Raw genomic sequence first — 24,104 nt, 5'->3', positions numbered from 1 at the left:
TGTTTCTTCTTCTTTTTGTGATCTTACGAAATAAGATCTTACAAAATAACATTGCAAGGGGGTTTGGAAAGGAAAAAATAAGATACCTTGGTATACCATGTTTTAACTGATAATACTTCAGCATCTTTCATCCACAAAGACAAACCACATTGATTTTGCTCAGTGCACCAGTCCGAATTGCAAGAAGCACTGCATATATTGGAAAACTGTTTCTAAAAATAATGGCCCAGATTCTAAACTGGTGGCATTCTGCATAGCTCCGTTGACTTAAATAGAGCTACAACAATTTTCAACCACTGAAGCTCTGACCCAATGAGTATTTCTAGTGCTGACCATCTTCATTTTATAATTGTAGTATACTGGAACATAATTCTTATATTTGTATCACAATTCCCTTTGTATTTGGTCTCATAAAACATAATGTGTCCTATTACAATGTGTGGATCAAGCACTGATGTACTATGATGGTCACAAAAAGGAAATAATCTAGTTAGGCTGGAGGCAATACTGATCTCTTAATATTCAGTGCTAAGGCACACAGTTTACTGTAGTTAGATTTCACTTGTTATTGCCCCTTACTAATTTATTTCCTTGGATAACGGTTCTTAAACTTCTTGTTAACTCTACCTTAAAACTCTGTATATATTTACTTTTAAAAATAAAGGAAAATAAAAACTTGCTGACTGTCTTTTAAGTTGTGTGGAAGCCCAGTGTACATCCCAAATCACGTACATTTAGTTAGTTGTCTATTATCGTAAGCACAGACTTCAGCTGCTAAGATACATGTTAATTTCATATATGTTTCATAGCTAGTCGGTGGTCAGAAATGTTTTTTAGCTTTCAAACACGGAGACAACTGGGCAAAGCATTTTCCTGTAACTGATGAATTTAATGATTAGTGACCAGATGTCCATGCCATGAAAAGAGGTATTAGCTGGAGTTTAAATACCTGTAGGCTACTGCCTGCCTCTTTCTTTGAACAGTGGAAGAATATAAATATCTGACTACGATGAACTTTGTTAATATATCTTTTGACTATTTCTTAAGAGCAACATGATAGGGACTCAAAAGATTGCTGATAATTAGAGCTCTTCATCAATTCAAAACTGGCCAGGCTAATAGAGACATGCATTATGCAGCTGGTATCTGTAGTATGACCGATGTTAAATGTTTGGTGAGTCCCAAGTGGAGAGACATTCATGTAGTAAAAACTACTATTGGAAGCATCACTGCTTGGCAGTCTCATCAGTGAGGTCAAAGGCTAAAAGTGCGCAGAGACTTCTCTTTTACTTCTACAGATGTTGTACACAGAATTGACCTGAGACACACTGATGAGGCAGTAGGGGTAGATGGCAGAAGCTATTCTGTCTCCAGTGCAATCAGACTTGCACATTTTAGGAGCATAAAATTTTATTAGAAAAAATAAAGAACATAATAAAAACCATAGCCATGAGGTAAATGGACACAACTCCCTACTGACTTCACTGGGCTATACCATGGCTAAATTTGGCCTACAAGCATCAATTTTAAAGTTTTTACAGGTAAGTGAAACCAAAAGCCTTTAATGCCCAGGCTGGCAAGCAATACCTTTATTGTATTTTGAGTTTTAGCAAATTTCATTATTCAAGTTTTACATATGAACTTAGCATTCATGGTGGTTCAGTTGGTTAGTATATTGTTATGTTTAGAGACCTGAGTTCCAATATTGCAAACATCAAAACATGTATAAGTCAATGTAGGATCTTGCCCTGTTTCTGTTACTCTAAATTACAAAGCTTGTTTCTGTTACTCTAAATTACGAAGCTAGGTACTCTTGCCAGTGATGTTGGTCCCTCACCTTCTTAAATTCCCAAATGTATTCACTAATATACTAAAGAAAAAAAGAATGATCCCAACAACAAACCACAGAACATATTTAAAGAAGACCTTAATTTTATGTCTCATCAGTGGACACAAATTTTAATATGAAGCATTCCTAAATTTTATATTTATTTTTCTAAATGCATGTTAATTTCTTATTTATTTCAGGCATTACTAGAGACTCAAAATTTACTGCGCACTCAGGTTGCAAATTTTACCTTCAACCTTGGATTTTCAGGAAAGTTTTACCACACAGGTAAGAAGGAACTTTGTGCTCTCAGGTAGCTACAATTAAATAGATATCAGGATTTTAAATCTAGTTTTTAGCACTGTCTATTTATCATTGCTGACTCAGAGAAGCAATGGGAAAGTGCTGTGTTCCATCATATCAGGTATTTAGTGTCCGAACCAAGGCCCACTGAAGCAATGGAAGGAATCCCACTGACTTCAAAAGTCTTTTGATCAGTCCCTGAAGGACATGAAGTGTTTTTGCATTTCCTGTCAGTCTTAGGGTGATAAGGAAAGCAAATTAACCGACAACAATTCTGTAAAGACAGGACAGCATGGGTGTCATTCCAGGCTTTTTGCAATATCACAAGTGCAATGAAAAGCATGAGTGCCACAATCTCCTAAGAAGCAGCAATATTTGAATGTGACACACACTGTGACGTGTCTCAATATGATTAGAAAGCAACCCTGTAGCAATAATATTAGGAGAAAACTTTAAAAATTGTAATTGTCTTTAAAGTCCTCTTATGCCAAAATCTTCATCAAAACAAATTTTAAATTGAAATAAAACATATTTTCCTTACTAACTCTGAGTAACCAATAGATTCCTCTTACCCACCCAATATTTCTCTGAAAGATTAGCATTGCCTGATTCAGCGCACTTAACTGTCTCCTTCACATACGCTTCTCTCTGCCTCAATTTTTCTCCCTTCCACTTTCTCAATTTTCCTCCCTTTTTAAACCACCTTGGTAACCCTTCTGCCCTGCCCCATCCTGTCCCTCCATTCAGACTGCCCAGCTTCTTCACTGTTTCCTCCCCCACCATCACTTACATGACACCCAGTACTGGGAGGACCAGTAGGATATGCACTCAATCATTTATTTGAACTGAGGCAATTTCCAGAGTATTCCATTTTAAGTCTAGCATTTTTTTCCTGTTTGAAGTGTCACCTCTAGAATACATAGTTTCCCAACTAGGTCAACCATACTGCAAAAGGGACTGTTGGTTGCATTATATTAAAGAAGCTGGGAAACTTGACTGGAGTTGGAGAAGCAAAAGGATACAGGCATAAGCTTAAAAAGCTAGGAACTAGAGTTTGTGTATGTTGGGGGATGGGAAATAAAAGGGTATGGAGGAGAGAAGTTTGAGAGAGGAATAGAGTAAAGAAGCCAAAACTATTATTTATTTGTACTTATTTGTATTTATAATTTATTTGTAACACCTACCTCCCGCAGCTGAAATCAGGGCCCCGTTGTACTAGACACTGTGCAAACACATAGTGAGAGACAATCCCTTCCTAGAAAAATTTACAGACCAAATAGACCAGACAAAGGGTGTGAAGGAAAAGAAAGATGAAATGATTTGCTGCAGATCATACAGCAAAGCTGTGACAGAGCTGGGAGTAGAATTTAGGTCTCTTGAGACCAACTGAAAAGCTTTTCAGAGAAAGTTGACAGGCGCTGGGGTATAAAGTGATATTAAGGAAAAATTGCAGGGAGTTGCTGTAGCTAATGTTGCTCTTCATGATCATGGACCAATTGGTCCTTGGTCAGGTGTTACTTAGTCTTTATTCAGGAAACTCTCAGTGAAATCAGAAGTTTTGTCCAAGTATGGAGGACTAAATAAGGATGTCAGTATATTGCCCACTGCATCTTAACCTGCTTGTATAACTATTTCTTACTGGTATTATCTATAATAAGGTGAGTAAAACAAAAGTTGACCATTATATTGTGCTTGGAATAGTAGGATGCTGTTTAATAATGCCCCACCATAGAGTTCCATAGACATCAGTTCTTCATGTAGATGCTGTTTGCCCAGCCCAGCAAGTGCAAGAAATGCAAAAGGGGAAAAATCAATGGGGAAAAGAAAATTTATTTTGAATATTAATGGCAAATTAATATTAGTAGTGATATTAGGGGCTTTTTTCAGTTCAAAATACTGACTTGCAATTTTGGTTTATTTCTTTTTGTTAATCTTCAGTTTCCTCTCAATCCACCACAATTCACTAAAAATTACTTCATGTGTAATCTTCAGGTTCTCTTCCCAGTTGATTTGAATATGATCAATATTTCATTTGTAACTGGCATAGAGAGAATGTGTTCATGTGTATGTATGTGTGTTCTCCAGAGATTTATAAGGGTTACTAAAATAGTACAAAGTTACTTAATGAGTTGAGGCATGCCATTGGCTCCATTAAGAGACTTGCTGCAGTCTGTACTCAGTGATGAATGTGAGTTCTAAAGTGAGCACTTCATTCATGGGGTGATATTGTTGTTTTGTCACATCAACTTAGTTTCCAAGTGTTCTCCATGCAAACATACACTTTGTTAATGCATTATAAATGAAACATGGAAAGGTATTCTTTAATTACCGTAAACATGGCTTGATTACCCAAAAGAGGCTTTTAATGTAAGATGCACATCTGTTTTATTAGGACATTAACTGCTGTGCCTTATTGACTTTTCCTTAATGCACAATTTTGTAGTCCTTCCAAAACTCTGATCAGTTGAAAGCTACAAGAAGGAAATAATCATGTGAATCTGTTAGCAAATTAAATAATTATATAAATTAATCAGGAGATCACTGACCTGTACTGCACCTGTGCCTCTTAATTTGGGTGCCCACATATACTTAGGATAGCTATATACTAACCATATACACTAATTGCTTATATTCTTCATGCTGACACCCATTTCTATTAACAGGCAATTGAGTGATATAGGAAAATTGATGTCCTTTGCTGGTACCCTTTAGTCTACAAGTGCACAGTTTACTAATAGAAGTAAACTGTGCATTTGTAGACAAAAAGACACCAGGAAGAGTTGGCTAGTGTCTATTAGTAATCCAGAGTAAGTATGCATTTCCTGTGCATATATATATATACCGTTATCTGGGTATGTGAGTTAGTGTTCCCAGGATCTGCCAAATTAACTGCTCATAACTTTTAAACTACTGACTTTTCTTCAAACATGGCTTCAGTTTTAAGATTGAAAGAGACTCCTAAAACAAGAGATGTTTGAAGAAAATCTTAAAGTAGCATTAGAATTTTGGAGCATTTAATGTCAGTAAACCAGTTTGGGAAAAGTGTGCACTTACCTAGCTGTGCACAGATGCACAACATTTCTCTCTGAAAATGCATGTCTACTGATTTAATGAAAACTACTGCACCTTTTCACTTCATAATATTCAAATGCTCATTACGACAGCTGTTGGAAAATGGGGAATTTATTTTACAGAAAATTCTGACTTTTCATTAGAAAAAATAAAACCCAAAACCTTTTTGTTTTTCGACAGACACTTTCTTTGAAATTTTTCATTTTTTTTTAAATACACACAACAATTTTCCATTTTAAAAAAAGTTTAATAAAAGTTTCCATTTATTAAAAAGTTTTAATAACTTTCTATTATTTTATGAAATTAAAATTTTATTTTTAAAGGCATACAAGGGTAGTAGGTCTCCATACCAAGTTTCAAACCTCAACCATTTTTGTTGTTTTCTTGCAGCTCTGCCTTAAGGGTGTGTTGGTTTTTTTTAATAAAAGGAAGTATTGTGTTATCTTTCTAAATTTTTACCACAGTGAAAAAATGGTTGACATATTGTACTCAAACTTTATTTAAAAAATTAATCATCAGGAGGAGACTACCCCAGGAAAATCTGAGTCCAAAAAATGAGTTTTGTGAAAAAAAAAGTTTTGTTCATCTTACTCTAATTATTTTACATATTCACATATTATTGCTTCCTATATTCTAACTTTACTTCATTCTTACTTATATTATGTTAAATGCCTGATTTAAACTTACCCTAGTCCTATGTAACATGGCTAATATCTATTTTTCTCCTCTCCATCCCTACTTCTAAAACCCTGAACCAAACTCGAGTCTTTTCCGCTTGGACTATCAAAGTGTTTTTCTCATGTTCTCCCGGACTCTCATCTCTCTCACTGCTAGACCCTTTCAAAAACATGTTTCTAATATCACCATCCTCTCCTGCCTCTCTGACAATGTCTCCCGCCTGTATATATGTGTGTGAGTATATAAAACATGAACAAATACATGTTTATTAACCAGAGTGCATACCGAAATAACAGCCACCAACCTTTCTTTTGAACAAGCAATTGTTTTCTTTAAAAGAATTAGAATGGAGTATATCTCAAGAGAAACATAAGTAAGTGTCATATAATGTACTTGGCATGTGTTCTTCTACTTGTACTGTGCCACAAATAATAGTATATAGATAGATTAGTAGAGCACCAAAAGAAAGAGATAGTGATACACTCATTGCACAGAAATATTCTTCAAAACATTGCAGAGATTAAATACAAATGAAAATAATACATTGAACACTTATCTTTCTAATACCTGCAGTGAAAGCGAATAAGGATGACTACAAACCACTTTCTTTGTAATTTAGTTTTGCAAAGTGTTGAAAGACTTCTAAAAAAGAAAGCAATCTGTTTGTGAAAAGTAAAGATATGTCTTAAGCTAAATAAAAGCAGTTAAAATAAAATGGTGAAGGAACTAGAAAAATGCTTCCAGTAAACTAACTGAAGTTTTAATACTTGATTTGTGGATGAAGTTAGTGAGATTTAATGTAGCCATTCATATTTTTAAAAGCACTGGGCTATCTGTCTGCAGACTCTAGAAAAGAAAAGGAGTACTTGTGGCACCTTAGAGACTAACCAATTTATTTGAGCATGAGCTTTCGTGAGCTACAGCTCACTTCATCAGATGTTTACCGTGGAAACTGCAGCAGACTTTATATACACACAGAAATCATGAAACAATACCTCCTCCCACCCCACTGTCCTGCTGGTAATAGCTTATCTAAAGTGATCAACAGGTGGGACATTTCCAGCACAAATCCAGGTTTTCTCACCCTCCACCCCCCCACACAAATTCACTCTCCTGCTGGTGCTAGCCCATCCAAAGTGACAACTCTTTACATAATCAAGTCGGGCTATTTCCTGCATAGATCAAGGTTTTCTCACATCCCCCCCACCCCCATACACACACAAACTCACTCTCCTGCTGGTAATAGCTCATCTAAACTGACCATTCTCCAGGTTTAAATCCAAGTTAAACCAGAACATCTGGGGGGGGGGGTAGGAAAAAACAAGAGGAAACAGGCTACCTTGCATAATGACTTAGCCACTCCCAGTCTCTATTTAAGCCTAAATTAATAGTATCCAATTTGCAAATGAATTCCAATTCAGCAGTTTCTCGCTGGAGTCTGGATTTGAAGTTTTTTTGTTTTAAGATAGCGACCTTCATGTCTGTGATTGCGTGACCAGAGAGATTGAAGTGTTCTCCGACTGGTTTATGAATGTTATAATTCTTGACATCTGATTTGTGTCCATTTATTCTTTTACGTAGAGACTGTCCAGTTTGACCAATGTACATGGCAGAGGGGCATTGCTGGCACATGATGGCATAGATCACATTGGTGGATGTGCAGGTGAACGAGCCTCTGATAGTGTGGCTGATGTTATTAGGCCCTGTGATGGTGTCCCCTGAATAGATATGTGGGCACAATTGGCAACGGGCTTTGTTGCAAGGATAAGTTCCTGGGTTAGTGGTTCTGTTGTGTGGTATGTGGTTGTTGGTGAGTATTTGCTTCAGGTTGCGGGGCTGTCTGTAGGCAAGGACTGGCCTGTCTCCCAAGACTTGTGAGAGTGTTGGGTCATCCTTTAGGATAGGTTGTAGATCCTTAATAATGCGTTGGAGGGGTTTTAGTTGGGGGCTGAAGGTGACGGCTAGTGGCGTTCTGTTATTTTCTTTGTTAGGCCTGTCCTGTAGTAGGTAACTTCTGGGAACTCTTCTGGCTCTATCAATCTGTTTCTTTACTTCTGCAGGTGGGTATTGTAGTTGTAAGAAAGCTTGACAGAGATCTTGTAGGTGTTTGTCTCTGTCTGAGGGGTTGGAGCAAATGAGGTTGTATCGCAGAGCTTGGCTGTAGACGATTGCTGTGGCCCCTTGTAGCATGTAGTAGTTTAGAAAGTTTAGTGTCTTTTTTCTTTTGTAGAGAAGCAAAGTGTGCGTTGTAAATGGCTTGTCTAGTTTTAGTACCTGCATGCCTCCAGCTTTCACCCTGACCACACCACACGATCCATCGTCTACAGCCAAGCTCTGCGATACAACCGCATTTGCTCCAACCCCTCAGACAGAGACAAACACCTACAAGATCTCTGTCAAGCTTTCTTACAACTACAATACCCACCTGCAGAAGTAAAGAAACAGATTGATAGAGCCAGAAGAGTTCCCAGAAGTTACCTACTACAGGACAGGCCTAACAAAGAAAATAACAGAACGCCACTAGCCGTCACCTTCAGCCCCCAACTAAAACCCCTCCAACGCATTATTAAGGATCTACAACCTATCCTAAAGGATGACCCAACACTCTCACAAGTCTTGGGAGACAGGCCAGTCCTTGCCTACAGACAGCCCCGCAACCTGAAGCAAATACTCACCAACAACCACATACCACACAACAGAACCACTAACCCAGGAACTTATCCTTGCAACAAAGCCCGTTGCCAATTGTGCCCACATATCTATTCAGGGGACACCATCACAGGGCCTAATAACATCAGCCACACTATCAGAGGCTCGTTCACCTGCACATCCACCAATGTGATCTATGCCATCATGTGCCAGCAATGCCCCTCTGCCATGTACATTGGTCAAACTGGACAGTCTCTACGTAAAAGAATAAATGGACACAAATCAGATGTCAAGAATTATAACATTCATAAACCAGTCGGAGAACACTTCAATCTCTCTGGTCACGCAATCACAGACATGAAGGTCGCTATCTTAAAACAAAAAAACTTCAAATCCAGACTCCAGCGAGAAACTGCTGAATTGGAATTCATTTGCAAATTGGATACTATTAATTTAGGCTTAAATAGAGACTGGGAGTGGCTAAGTCATTATGCAAGGTAGCCTGTTTCCTCTTGTTTTTTCCTACCCCCCCCCCCCAGATGTTCTGGTTTAACTTGGATTTAAACCTGGAGAATGGTCAGTTTAGATGAGCTATTACCAGCAGGAGAGTGAGTTTGTGTGTGTATGGGGGTGGGGGGGATGTGAGAAAACCTTGATCTATGCAGGAAATAGCCCGACTTGATTATGTAAAGAGTTGTCACTTTGGATGGGCTAGCACCAGCAGGAGAGTGAATTTGTGTGGGGGGGTGGAGGGTGAGAAAACCTGGATTTGTGCTGGAAATGTCCCACCTGTTGATCACTTTAGATAAGCTATTACCAGCAGGACAGTGGGGTGGGAGGAGGTATTGTTTCATGATTTCTGTGTGTATATAAAGTCTGCTGCAGTTTCCACGGTAAACATCTGATGAAGTGAGCTGTAGCTCACGAAAGCTCATGCTCAAATAAATTGGTTAGTCTCTAAGGTGCCACAAGTACTCCTTTTCTTTTTGCGAATACAGACTAACACGGCTGTTCCTCTGAGACTCTAGAAAGTAGCCCTATGTCATTTCTCATTTTGAAGATGTTCTTTGTTGTAACCACTTGAGTTGTTTAAAATAACTGGCTTTTCAGTTCATCGGCAGTTCTGAAAAATAGAAGAAAACAACATTTGTTTTGGGTCAAGCAAAATGAAACTTTTTTTGAAGGACCTTTGAAAATGAAGGGCTAGAATCACTAGGGGACTCCACCACTGTTTTGTGAATGGTGCTTATGTTGATGATGGTGCCCCCATATGCTCAATTAGGGACTTATAAGTAAGTGCCTTACTCTATAGTCCTGTGGTTATTCTTGTGTAGGGCTCTCTCAGTCACTTCTGTTGAAGCTGTTCCACTTACTCTCTTTAATATTAAATATTCATTCGGCCTCCAAAGAGAAAAAGAATGACTCTATAGTCTGGTGGTTTGAGCACCCACCTAGGAGGGAAAGACCTGGCTGCAAGTCTCTGCTCCAGAGCAGGGACTCAAACCTAAGTCTCCCACATCCTAGCTGAGTATCCTAAGTATTGGGCTATCATGTGGGGGGGAAGAGTCATCACCTTCTCCTACTTAGTTTTCCGAATGGCACCAAGTGCCCTTGTGACTCTAGCCCAAAATCAGAATATTTAATTTTTAAAATGTCAATATGAATTATTTTGACATTTCCATTTTATTTTCTTTTTTCTCCTGAAGCAATTTGCAGAAACCGACACAAATTGCAAAGTATTTCAGTTGACCTGAATTTGCATTTTTCAGAGAAAAAAGTTTCAGAAAAAAATTTGCACGCAATCTAGTAACCATATGTGTTTTCTTCTGCCTGAATTGTGGCACACGTCTTCACTAACGTGGGCTATTAACTTTCATTTAAAATGAAAGCTTAAATTCCGCAAAAAATATGGCATACCAAGAAAAACTCTACCCTGCACTTGAAAGTTGAGTAGATTTTTTCAAAGCCCTGTTATAGCTTTATTTTACTGCCTAGTTACTTTATAACACTGTTCCATGTTTCTCTTGATTCTGATTTTATCAAAATATATCAGACTTCAATTTGATGAGGCTCTTAGTGGGAGTTTCTTTTGGTTTTGTTCTGAGCTTTCATAAAATGTAAATGTCTGGTTCCTACTGCTGCCTCTGCATATATACCAGCCCAGATAAATATGCTCTTTCACCTAAGGATCACATTAGTACTAAACCAAGAGTCAGCCATAGCGCATGAGAAAAAGTAGTTCAGCTCTGGCGCGCTCTTCTCCTGGTAGCAATTCAAAGCCTTTGAAGATCAAATGAGAGAGATCATGATTGCCCACTTTCCAACAGTAGGCAACATGGACTTTTGATTACTCCTTGAACTTGGTTCTCCCTTTGAGCCTGCCCTTGAAAGTTAGTTGTCATTGTTATAAATTAACATAATATAAGTGGGGAGAGAAGTACCAAACATAACTCTTCATAGCATCATTTCCTGAACACAGCAGTGTAATTGCACCAAATCTATGGCATTACAGTCGGTGAGGCAGTCATCAGTTTGGTTTAAAAATGCAGTTACTTGCACCTTTCACTGTACAATTATTATTTTTTCTTTTTTTATTTTGCAGGAACTGAAGAGGAGGATGAAGGCGATGACCTGTTGTTGGGGTCTGTGGATGAGTTCTGGTGGTTTCCTCATATGTGGAGTCACATGCAGCCTCATCTCTTCCATAATGAGTCATCACTGGTGGAGCAGATGATTCTCAACAAGGACTTTGCACTAGTGAGTAAAATTTATAAGAAGGTATGATAGGCTGCAAGTCCTCCTTAGTCAGGAAAGAGTTAATTGGCTGGAGCTCTTGCTGCCCTGTGCCATGCTATGAGGAGGAAAAGGGGAGGGTGTGTGGTCACCAGGGTATAGACTCTTCACCCACTTCACTAGGAAGTGCTGGGAAAAAATAGGAGGCTTTACCTATGATGTGAACCAAGCCTAGCATTGGAAATGCCTAGCTAAAAAAGGAATTTAGACTTAGTTTTGCCACTATTTTATTCCTCATTAAGAAGTAACCCCTTTTCTTAAATAACCAACTGGCTGCTTGTTGGCCATGTAATGCCTTCAGGGACAGTCAGTTAGCCTATTCCTCCACCTTGTAGCTTAAGGAAGACAATTAGAAATAGGCAATCTGCTTCCTGATATACAGAACAGATATATGGGGCAGAGTCAGGGGCTGGAGGGAGAACATTAAGTGAACCCCTTATTTCACCCAAAGGATTGCATAGACTTGGACAGGTTTCAGAGTGGTAGCCATGTTAGTCTGTATCAGCAAAAATGAGGAGTCCTTGTGGCACCTTAGAGACTAACAAACTTATTTGGGCATAAGTTTTTGTGGTCTAAAACCCACTTCATCAGATGCATGGAATGAACAATACAGTAAGTAGGTGTATATACACAGCTAATGAAAAGATGGGAGTTGTCTTACAAGTGTGGCGATCAGTTCTAACAAGGCCAATTCAATTATGGTGGAAGTGGCCTCTTCTCAAGAGTTGACAAGAAGGGGTGAATATTAAGAGAGGGAAAATTACTTTTGTAGTGCTGACAAAACCAATGCAATCAAGATGGATGTTGGCCATTTCCAACAGTTGACAAGAAGGTGTGAGTGTCAGCAGAGGGAAAATTACTTTTTGTAGTGACCCATCCACTCCCAGTCTTTATTCAGGCCTAATTGGATGGTGTCCAGTTTGCAAATTAGTTCCAGTTCTGCAGTTTCTTGCTGAAGTCTGTTTTTGAAGGTTTTTTGTGCTCTCCTACTGGTTTTTGAATGTTACAATTCTTGATGTCTGATTTGTGTCCATTTATTCTTTTGTGTAGAGACTGTCCGGTTTGGCCAATGTACATGGCAGAGGGGCATTGCTGGCACATGATGGCATATATCACATTGGTAGATGTGCAGGTGAATGACCCTCTGATGGTGTGGCTGATGTGGTTAGTTCCGATGATGATGTCCCTTAAATCGATATGCGGACAGAGTTGGCAATGGGGTTTGTTGCAGGGACTGGTTCCTGGGTTAGTGTTTTTGTTGTGTGGTGTGTAGTTGCTGGTGAGTATTTGCTTCAGGTTGGGATTTCACATGGCTTCTTTAAAAACCTATGCAAGTCTTTGAAATGTGCCCTTTAAATAGCTAGTCTCTCTTGTGGTGGTGTTGATGCATAATGATGTTTGATTTAGCCTGTTTGTACTCTTAACTTTTTAAGAGCTGTCCCTCAAGCACTGGATGGAGCTCAATATAATTGTGTTGTAAAGTAATGTTGAAAGCTCTTTAGAGTCCATCCAGAACAATTATACTTGGTTAGTCAGCATAACAGAGAGAAAAACAAAATCTATAAGTCCTTTCTTTGGAAAAAAACATTATGTGGTTCTTGACAAAGCATTGCAACTCCAAGCAACCAAAGTCACTTAAAAGAGCAGAATGACATTGTCACTCGGCCTGCTGCTCAGAGAACACAAACTCTCAGAGCCTCTTCCATTTGCAGAGACCAGTATTCTCCCGTTCCCTTCTCTGAGGTTCTAGTGCAAATAAAAACTCCCAGGAGTCAAGGAAACTTATAATTTAAAATAGAATGGGAAAAAAAATGTTTCCCTTGCTTGTTAGTGTATTTTTTCCCTAATGATCTCCATACCACATTGCAAACTTCATGTGATTGCCTCCTGTGCTTTCTGTAGTCCTTTTCCCCCCTCAACTTTCTTGTTTGCCTGGATATTTGCACAGAATCATATTATATTTTTTTAGTAAAAACAGACTGAGAATGTTTCTTTTATCAGCTTTCTTTTCTGACCTGATTCATTCATGAATTATAGAATCCATGTCTTTTGCCATCGTGATTAGCAATGGGCAAATCGATTCAGGTAGGAGAACCAGATTGGGACATTACGCAAAAGTTGAAATCAAACTAAAACTTGGACGTTTAGTTGGGTTTTTCCTTTCATTATTTTCTATTTCTGTATGATTGTAAATTGCTGGGTTCCAGCTGGAACCCAAAGCAAAACCAAAAACCAGGAAATGATATTCTTGGAAACTTCCAAGCCCCTTTGCAGACCCATGGATTTAATACACTTGATATATGTTTTAGCAAACATCCAAACTTTTGGGGTTTAGCCAAACTGTACTTCCAAAATTTTGAGTTTTGGGACCAGTTCAAAAAATTATCCCAAAGTTGTAACTACACTATTACCCCCATGCAGCTATGATGTTTACTGAATATCCTGTAAAAGAATATAACAATGTGCTTTTTAAGTGCACCCACTCCATAGAAGGATCCTCATATCCCTTTAAACCAGAAGTAACCAACAATGGACAAATTACTCCATTACAGTCACACTACAATAATAATTAATAATTAAAATTTAATAGAACAATAATTTATAAGTCTGTATAATTACAACCTGTTTCTTCAAATTAAGTCATGCACAATTCTTCAGGAATTTAACTTTATAGAACTTTGAAGGAGTTGTGTGATACTGTTTGTGAGTGAGAGGGACATAAATGTTAGACACTGCTCATATTTAAAAGTCAAAGTAATTTTTATGACCTGTAACCCAAACCTTTTTGGCTCATTTTCTTTAAACCTCTCAGGAAAATTCTCCTTATTAATTGGATTAAACCTGCCAATGTTCAGGTCAAGTTATATTTAATAGCAAAAGTTATAAGGTGGGCTAAAAGTATGGCTTATCACAGAATTTGGTTGCAGCCTTAACTACAAAGACAATACCTTCTCTCTATAATCATTTTCATTGAATGGTAGGGGCTCCTAAGGGTACCCATAAATAAGGAGCTGAAGAAAATGAAAGGCTGGTGTCATTATAGTTTTATTTCCTGCTCACAGTTGGACATGAGTTGTACTGACCTCTTAGCACTGAATTCTATAATAGCTATACAATTTACTTATGAGAACACTTCTTTTCAAAACCTTCATGTGAAATCCTGTCTGTGGGAAAAATTTATCTTCCTGACATGACAACCTCCCTATTATCTAACACAGCGCTGGCAGCCATGAACTCTGAGTAAACTCCTCTCCTTTCTCATTCTTAACATCTTGCCTTTTTTGAGAATGGCCTTTCCTATCTCTCTGCTACATTTTTTCATATCTCTCACAAGAACCAAATCCAAATCTAAATCCAAATTAGCAGTTGAATTAATTAACAAGAATAAATAAGCCAAGCAGAAGTCTCCACATTAATTTTTCATTATTGATTATTATGTTTATATGGAATCCTTCTCATATTTTTGTGGTTTTTCTCATGCATCATCCATCCACTGAATTCCACCCTTACTACAGAACATCAGTAAAGATTATACTTTGGAAGCTTTTGCATAAAGATGTAACCATTTCCTGGGGAAGTTGATTGGGGATGGGACAGTAGAGTTTGTGTGGGGTTTTTTTGTTTGTTTTTTTAAGGGTTTTAGAGGAAAACATTCTATTTGAGAAGGCTCTGTTCATGCAGCAATTGCATATCTTAGCCTAGACAATTGCTTCACATCAGGACTTTTGAGAACAGCTTGGTGTTAACATTTTAAATGAAATACAGTGACACCTACTTTTTGTGATCTCATATATTGTGAAACTCATTTATAATAAATTAGAACATATGTTGAATCACTACAATGCCTTTTGGTATGCAGATTCCATTTACAGTAAACCTATGCTGAAGTCAATAGAAGGATTCCCAATCACTTCAGTAGGCTTTTGATTAGGCACAATAGGACAGTTGTTCTGGGAGAAACAATGATTTAATAATAAATGTTCTTTATTGTAACAGAATTCCTACTCTGAATTAAAGCCCAGCTTAATGAACCCTAGCCAATTCAGTCATTGCATATGAAACCCCTAGTAATATTTTACATTATTACATGAAAGTTTAAATATATATATGCATTGCATCCTCTTGTACTGTAGACATATTCTGTTTCCAGGGATCTGTATGTACAAATTCTAGGTAGGGAGCAAGATCTGTGGTTCAGAGTAGGGGTTTGAGTCAAATCAAAATGCCTGAGTTCTATTCTCAGCTCTACCACTGATTTGCTTTGCAACCTGTACTTCGGTATGCCTATCTATAAAATGGGGATAATAATAATTTCCCTCCTCATGTAAGTGTTTTGCAAATTTATATTTTCAAGTCAGTTAATTAAATAATCTTCAAAAATCACTGCCAAGTTGAGGTGTTTGCATCTTAAATGCAACTGTAAAATATCACTTTTGATAAGTGCACTCACATATTCTGCATATCAAAAAGGACTGTTAATATTCATACAATTTAACAATTGATTGATGGATGAATGACATTTTCTGAGATAGAGCAGGACTGAAAAGTATGCAACATCTCACCTGGGCATGGTGAAAAGTTAAGGAAGTTCTCAGTAGCAGCAAAGCTATATTACATGTATGTGTGAATAATTTGCATGGCAGCTGGTATCAGCAGTAGAATTTGTTTTAGCCTCAGATGCTGCATCTCTGACCTATCAAGTGGCTGTTTTCATGGCAATATTCTCATCCTCTAAGGAATTTACACCATGAACAGAATGCTCTGCAAGAGTTAGAAAGTAATAAGGAAGGAAATTAATTGTCCATATTAGTCAAAATGTATTAACACAAATCTACCAGGGTTTGCCATTGTCTAATCTAGGCAATATTACTGTTGAATCAAGAGGGGGAAAGTTTAAAGCCTTATTCTGTTTCCTTGGTAAATAAACCCGTAAATTCATATTCATGTTGTCTCTTCCCCAGATTGTAGGCAATGTGCAGTATTCTTGCCCTTGTGTGCCCATGCTCCATTCCCCTCACATCAGTGCAGAATTATACTGGTGTTCAAACTTTTAGATATTCAGTAAAAACAGGACAAATAGAGCTCAATTTCCCAATTAAGTAAATCAAAGATTATTTAGACTCTTCCTTGCCTAACATCCTATTTATGTAAATATGGATGTGATATCACATATCGCAACTGGATCCAGGAAATGGAAGGGTACAGTTTGTTTTAATAATTGGTTTGGTTTTATTTGCTCATATTTTGCACTTTCATAAAGATTTCTATGTGAAGAGCTCACAGTGCTTTACCCACAGTAATGGATTAAACCTTGCAAATTGAAAAGATCACAAGCATTATTATCTCCAATTTTCAGATAGAAGCACCAAGACAGAAGTAAGTGACTTTCCAAGATCCCATACAAAGACTGCGACAGAGCCACTAAAGACAGAGCAAAGCAAGTTTCCTACTTTCCTCCCCTCTCCTTTAGTCATGAGACTTTCATTTCCGCCCTCTTGTACATCCTTATCTGACAAAAACAAATAGAATTTATTTAATCCCAGGGCTTCACCTTTTTCTTTTGTCTCAATTAGTGTCAGCTAGTGAGTATTTCCTTGGGATGCTGAAATGCAGATGACACTGAAAATGATGCAGATGCAAGATAAACATTGTTGTGGATATAGACCACAAAAAAGAGGCAAGCGTATTCTTGAGTTAATGTTAAGAGAAATGAATATGCAAAACAACAACAGCAGATTCAGGTTGTCTGTAGTAATGTACATTATTTTGTATTTCCCCTTTATAATCCCAGTCGGGCTACCCTTTTGTTCCTAGAACTTTTCACCTGCCAAAACCACAGAGAAACCTTCAACTTTTTAAAAATACCAAATTCAAATTGAGCAAGTCAGTGACTATCTGTCAGGTGCAGTGTGTCTACGCATCCCCGGGCTTCTGGGTCATCTTATTTTCAGTATCTGTAGTTAGTTTTGGGACAGTTGGATGCAGGAGGTTTTTATGGCATCTCTATTATCTGTGATAGTTTTGTTGAGTTTATGCAGAATCCACCACTTACTGCACAACTGATGTCCTTTTATTTGTGATTGGTAAATATTATAGCTAATGATCAGGATAATGAACATGCATTATTCTCGGACTAACCTGTTGGTCAACAAATTATTTTGGACTTTCAACCAATCCCTGGACCCACTTTCTGTTCTTTCCCTAATCCGTTTTTTCCATTCACAACATACCACCTTGCTTCATTTTGGCTCCATCTTCAGCTCTGTTCCCTAACAGTGACAGCATTCACCCTTTGTCTCTCTGACTCTCAGGTGTACAGACTCTGCTTCTTTTCTTTTGTGGCAGCAGTTGCTACAAGGAAGCTGTACTCTACACAAACGTTTAGATCATTGCAAGCAGGGTTATGAATCTAGTCAACTGCAGACTAAATCTTCCTGTGTACCCTTCAGATGCTCACTAATGCACTTTGATTTAGTACTGTTTCAAAGAGATCTAATCAAGTGTTAATTCACATCAGATGCGTACACAGGACCTCTATGGCTATGTCTACACTGTAGCTTATGTCGGCATAACTTATGTGAATAAACCATGCCCCTGAGCGACATAAGTTACGTCCACATAAGCTCTCGAGTGCACAGTGCTATGTTGGTAGGAAAGCTTCTCCTGCCCACGTATCTTCTGCTGTTCGCAGAGGTGGTTTTATTATGGCAGCGGGAGAGCTCTCTCCCAGCGGCATAGAGTATCTTCACCACATACGGTGCAGTGGCACTGCTGCAGCGCTGTCTGTGTAGACGTGCCCTGAAATCACCTCAGGCAAATATGGTCTAGATTCATACCCACGCTTGCCCTGGTCTGTTTGTTCATACAGACAAACCCTTAGAATATGAAACTATTGATCTACTATGCAAAACTGTGGCTAAATGCTGACTGTTAGTATTATGTTACGTGTGTACATAAGAGGTGACTGGCCTTGCTCCAATTAGCTTAAAGCCCAAAGAGACAAAAGCCATGTGAAAACAATATTGTCCCCATTTTAGAGAGGAGGAACTGAGGCATGAAGAGACTAAATGACTTTTCCACAGTCACTCAGGAAATCTGTGGTAGAACTAGGAACTCAACCTAGGGCTCCTGAGCCTACGTCCAATGTCTTAGCCACATGACCCTCTTTCCTGGCAACCAATGTAGGCAGATGTTGCATTTGTTTTTGTTGTTGTAAAATTATGGAACCATATCTGTATTCATCTACTTATAGTGCAACCTAAACCACAATCCACAATTGATATAAAACAACATCTCTGTGTTCAAGCACACCAAATCACTTTTATGTCTAGAACTAACTGCCACAAAGCTCACAAACTTATTTTAACTTTCCATAATGTGAACTGAATCTTCTTGATACTCATCTGCTCTAAGCCATTTGCTAAAGGATCATGTCTAAATGGAAAATTTTCAACTAGATTAAATATAAAAAGTTTAAAAGTGAACTAAACTATTTATTTAAATCTGCAAACAGAAATTTGTATGCAATTAACAGTATTTAAGAGTTATTCAGAAAATAGACCTTTTAAAAATCAACTGTCATAACCGGATAAAATATAACACAAAGTTCTTGTATGAATTGACAACCAGGATGATGGCACATATATTCACCAATATAAATACAAATAAAAATAAATGAAATTATACATTAAGCTGGCTTAGTTTAAAAAAAAAATCTCCTGAAGGAAATCTCACCCAGGCTCAACAATATTAGAAAAATATCTCACTGCTAAAAGTAGGTAATAGCTCATGTAAATCTCCTAATACTGCTAGGTGACAGTTTAAAATGTAGTGTATCCAGGTTGTCACTTTTTTTTTTGTGACAGGATAGAAAAAGTTCATCAAGATGCCTGCAGCTGGAGTGTTAACCACTTCATCATCTAACATAACATTATCAACAGTGGATGAAATAGTTTCAGTGAATATATGAAAAATCTGATAAAAACATATGACTTGCCATACCAAATAAGATAATTTGGTCTCTTTAGCCCCTGTCCTGCCTCTAGTAATGGCCAATACTAGAAGTTTTAATAGAAGCAAATAATGATCAGAATGCCAATTTTATGCTAATATAGCTTTAAAAAAAAAGCATGTAACTATGTTGTATATTCAGTTTGATTTTTCAGAAGAGATCTAGCAAATCTAAATGGTGAGTTTTCCAACCCTGCTGCTGCTGTCTGAATTTCCATTATCCTCTAGCATGTTAAAGCTGTGGAAATATGCAATATAAATGTCTTTCCTCCAAGAGTTTGCTGTGTTCCTGGAAAGCAATGTCCTTTCTGTGTTCATGTTCTCTCCTTAGTAGAAGTGTTTGTAAATATAGAATGTGTAAAAAACAGTTGATTTGGACATAGATTCAAAAAAGTTCCATGTCCGGGCCCGTCTCAGTACAAAGACATAGGTCAGAAGCTGTTTTTCTCTTGCTTCAGCAAAGATGATAGCGAAGATAGGCAGCTTCTAGAGATGGCTTCAGTCTTTCAGAGCTTTGATAGAAGACTAAGAGAGTTAGGCTCTTATGTATTGAGACTGGATCCGGGCAACTGGGAATGTGTGCCAGTTCAACAGTGTTGCATTTTTTCAGTTCTAAGGGTCTAATTCTTGTCATCCTACTGTAAGATGCACAGACATTGGTCTGGGGAGGCAGGGGTGGTAATCAAATGAAGATTCCATGAGTCATCTGTGGTACGCAAGGCCGGTTAGCTCAGGAGCCTGGGCCATCATGTGTTGCAGGGGCTTTAAGAAAGAGGAGCATGTACCGCTCCATTGAACAGCTTCATCTCTCCTGCCAATGATGGAATGAATGGACTTGACTGTGCCCAAAGACCTGATCACCATGACTTTTTGGAGATGTGGAGCAATATTTTGGACTCCTGATATTGGTCGTTGCCTATTGACTGCATTGTCTCTATTCTGCCATAGTGCCATGAAAACCCTGGGGTCCAAAATGTGGTAACGTATTACCCATCAGACACTTGCAAATAAATTATTGCTCTTAAAATACATATGATAAATTGGTCCATGGGCAAATTCCTATGAGGAATTTGTTAATATTTTGAAACTAGGAAGTTACCTGGTTGTACGCAAAGTTACAGTCAAATATAAACATTAAACAGTGCACAGCTGGGCCAAGTCAAGGTGAAGGATAGCTTTAACTAATTGGACTCAAGGTTGAAAATATTTAGGATGTTAGAGTCCATCAGGACAATAATACTGTATTATAAGGCTTTATCATTTCCTTTTTAGTAGGAAACTCCACTTGTAATAGAAGCTTTCTAGAGAATAGTCACCATTTACCAAGTCTAAGTCCAAAACTGTCAAGATTTGCCTAATCAGTTTACAAGATGACACATACCAGTGCTTTTATCACCTGTGAAAACAGCTAGTGATGCCAGTCCATAAGAGACACTGTAATGTGCAATAAAAGACTGTGAAAAATCATTGATCCTTAGATGACTTTCAAAGTTCAATGTAAAACTCCAGATTTATTTTAAAGAAATAAAAGTTATCAAAGATCAGCCTTTCCCTTTGGTCCAGTTTGTTTCTGATACTGAATATAAAGTCTTTATTTTTAAGAACAATTAATTTTATATTGAATTTAATATCTGCAACAGACTAAGGAAGAATATAACACTTCCCTTCATCAATATATTTCTTGCTTTTTACCCACTTTAATTTTTTTATCATGTCTACCTATAAATTGATCTACTAGTTTATTCAGTTGGTAAAGCTACTATTTTTCTTTAAATCTTAACTATAGCCATTGACAAAGTCATTTCTGTGAATTTCCCCAGCACTCCACAGGACTACAAAAAATTGACAAAATCCCCTTTCCCTACTCATGCTTCATCTCCCAGGTTTTGGTAATGATCCTTTTCTACTGTGCAACACCTCACAATTTTTCTGTGGCTTCAACTTACATTGTCATTTAAACTAAGATAAAACTATTCTATTGTGACTCAATTAAATTATGAAAGCACGTAATTAGGAGCTCTGGAATCCTGCCGGCATTGTAAAAGAATGTGACATAGTTTTTGTATCGCATAAAGAGTTCCAAAGGTCTTTTTTTTACACACACACACGTATATCTTTGGGTCTAACCTGTTACTTCCTGAGCACCCAAACAAAAAGGCAGTGGGAATCTTAGGTGCACAAAAAATACAAGATTGGACCTTATAGCAAGGTGGTTTGGTTGGGTGATATAGAAGCTAATAATTAGCCAATGCTGTTTCATATTTTGACTTCCCATTGTGACAAAAGCCACTGAAACACAATATATTCAAAGGAAAAAACGATTTTAACATAGAGTTAAGGTTGCTTGGTCATATGTCATCCCTTTGTTGAACATTGAGTTGAGCAGAACTCACCCTGTGAGAACCAGGAAATGCAAAGTTCAGGTTGCCCATGCAAACTGAATTCTGCGCTCTCTCAGCAATGCCCCACTACACCACCTTAACACACATACCTTTACTCTGCCAATTCCACAGTTGCTAAAATGTATAAGCTTTTCACCTCCTTTTACAACTCTCATTCTCACCCACAGGTTTCCAGTTAACACTGTTAATGAACAAAAATTTTAAGGAGGGGAAAAAAAAGGTTGCCAACACCACCACCTCTCTATGGTTTTTGAACAATGCTTCAGTATGCACATACTCTCACTGGCCTTTGGCATTATCAGATTGGGGTGGTTCCAGATCCTCGTGTACACTAACACACTTAGCGAACTCCCCAGAAAGGATACCACATGTGTATAATTTAAGAAATAATTCACAGCCTGTTACAACTTCCTAACATTTACTCAAAGAATACCATCTCATTTTCACTTAACCATCATTAAAGCATTAGAATCCTCTCATATTCCTTCTCACTGCTGATAATAGCCTTTGTAATAAAAGTCCTATGCCCTGTTATGACTATAACATACACAATTCTGCATAGAAATGATACATTCTACATTCCCAAGGTACACATGCACCTCTTCCCCTTCCTCAAACACATGAGAGGGTGGAAAACATTGATCTCTTGATATCGCAGTCACAGCTCTGTCACACACCTCAAAGGAATCCACAGATCTCGCAGGGCTGGCCTTACCATGAGGTGAACTAAGGCGGCCACCTCAGGTGCCAGACTTTGGGCGGGCGCCACTAGTAGGACCCAGAATGTAGAAAATTGTCTGCTGCCGGTGCATATGTATTCTCTCTGCTCTAGATGCTCAGAGATGGTGGAGTGCTGTGCTGGAGGAAGGAGGGCACAAGAGACATAACAGGCAGGCAGGAGAAAAGGTGAGAGGGAATAACAGAAAGCAGCAGGAGCTGCACGGAGAGAGAGGAGGAGGAGCCTCTTCTGTACCTCTCTAGCACCCCCAGGAGCCTGGACTGATTAACACCAGCTTCTCAGGGAGCTTCCTGTTTCCTGCTGCTTCCCTGAACCCATTTGAGGAGAACAGGCAGTCGACTGAAGTAGTAGGAGCCAGTTAGGCCCTTAAGATGCTGATATCTTCTCTCACTCAGGCCCTGCTACCAGCCTGCTTATTTGTCCCCTTCAATTGAGTGTTGAGAGCCAGTATAGTTGGTGCAGAACAGCAGCCATGAGTGAAAGAAGAAAACGCCCCTCTGGGGCAGCATTCAGAAAAAGAAAGAAAGCAAAGGAAGCTTTTCTATCTAAGCAGGGAGGAGCTCTTCTGAGGCCTTGTCTACACTACGAAATTAGGTCGAATTTATAGAAGTTGGTTTTGTAGAAAGTGTTTTTATACAGTTGATTGTGTGTGTCCCCACACAAATGCTCTAAGTGCATGTAGTGGGTGGAGTGTGTCCACAGTATTGAGGCAATTGTCGACTTCCGGAGCGTTGCACTGTGGGTAGCTATCCCACAGTTCCCACAGTCTCCGCCACCCATTTGAATTCTGGGTAGAAATCCCAATGCCTGCTGGGGCTAAAACATTGTTGCGGGTGGTTCTGGGTACCTATCATCAAGCCCCCCTTCCCTCCCTCCCTCCGTGAAAGCAAGGGCAGACAATCATTTTGCACCTTTTTACTTGAATTACCTGTGCATACACCATACCACGGCAAGCATGGAGCCCGCTCAGCTAACCATCACCGTATGTCTCCTGGGTGCTGGCAGACGTGGTACGGCATTGCTACACAGCAGCAGTTTATTGCCTTTTGGCAGCAGACAGTGCAGTATCACTGATAGCTGTCGTTGACGTAATCCAGGGTGCTCTTTTAACCGACCTCGATGAGGTCAGGGGCGCCTGGGCAAACATGGGAGTAACTCAGCCAGGTCATTTCCCTTTTAAGTTTTGTCTCATGGCGATTCAGTCCTACTGGCAGTGCACTGTCTTTTAATCAGCAGCCAGGAGAAGACAATGGCCAGCAGTCATACTGCACCGTCTTCTGCTGAGCACCCAGGAGATGACGATGGCTAGCGGTCATACTGCACAGTCTGCTGCCAGCAAGATGTATTAAGACATGTGAAGTGGATCAAAACAAGAAATACACCAGATTTGTTTTGTATTCATTTTCTCCTCCCTCCCTCCATGAAATCAAGGGCCTGCTAAACCCAGTTTTGAGTTCTATCCTTGAGGGGGCCATTCTGTTTCTCGCAAAGCCACCCCCTTTGCTGATATTAATTCCCTGTAAGCCAACCCTGTAAGTCATATTGTCAGTCGCCCCTCCCTCCGTCAGAGCAACGGCAAACAATCGTTTCGCGCCCTTTTCCCTGGATTGCCCAAGCAGGAGCAGACGCC

At 38.7% G+C, this 24,104-nt stretch overlaps 1 protein-coding gene across 4 annotated transcripts in view; it reads left to right on the top strand.

Annotated features, from left to right (window-relative positions):
* Nucleotides 1-24,104, top strand: part of NDST4 (N-deacetylase and N-sulfotransferase 4) — a 177,666-nt gene that overhangs the window by 62,494 nt on the left and 91,068 nt on the right. For all 4 annotated transcript variants that reach the window (XR_012158535.1, XR_012158534.1, XM_073340979.1 and 1 more), the window contains exons 4-5: nt 2,029-2,116; nt 11,133-11,287. Coding sequence is in view for 2 of the 4 variants with exons in the window: in XM_073340979.1 (XP_073197080.1) it covers nt 2,029-2,116; nt 11,133-11,287 (243 nt within the window). In the remaining 2 variants the exon portion in view is untranslated. The remainder of the gene's footprint in view (nt 1-2,028; nt 2,117-11,132; nt 11,288-24,104) is intronic.

This window comes from Lepidochelys kempii, chromosome 4 (genome assembly GCF_965140265.1).
Source record: "Lepidochelys kempii isolate rLepKem1 chromosome 4, rLepKem1.hap2, whole genome shotgun sequence".
Taxonomy (NCBI): Eukaryota; Metazoa; Chordata; order Testudines; family Cheloniidae; genus Lepidochelys; species Lepidochelys kempii.
This window is presented reverse-complemented; position numbering and strand designations above follow the sequence as displayed.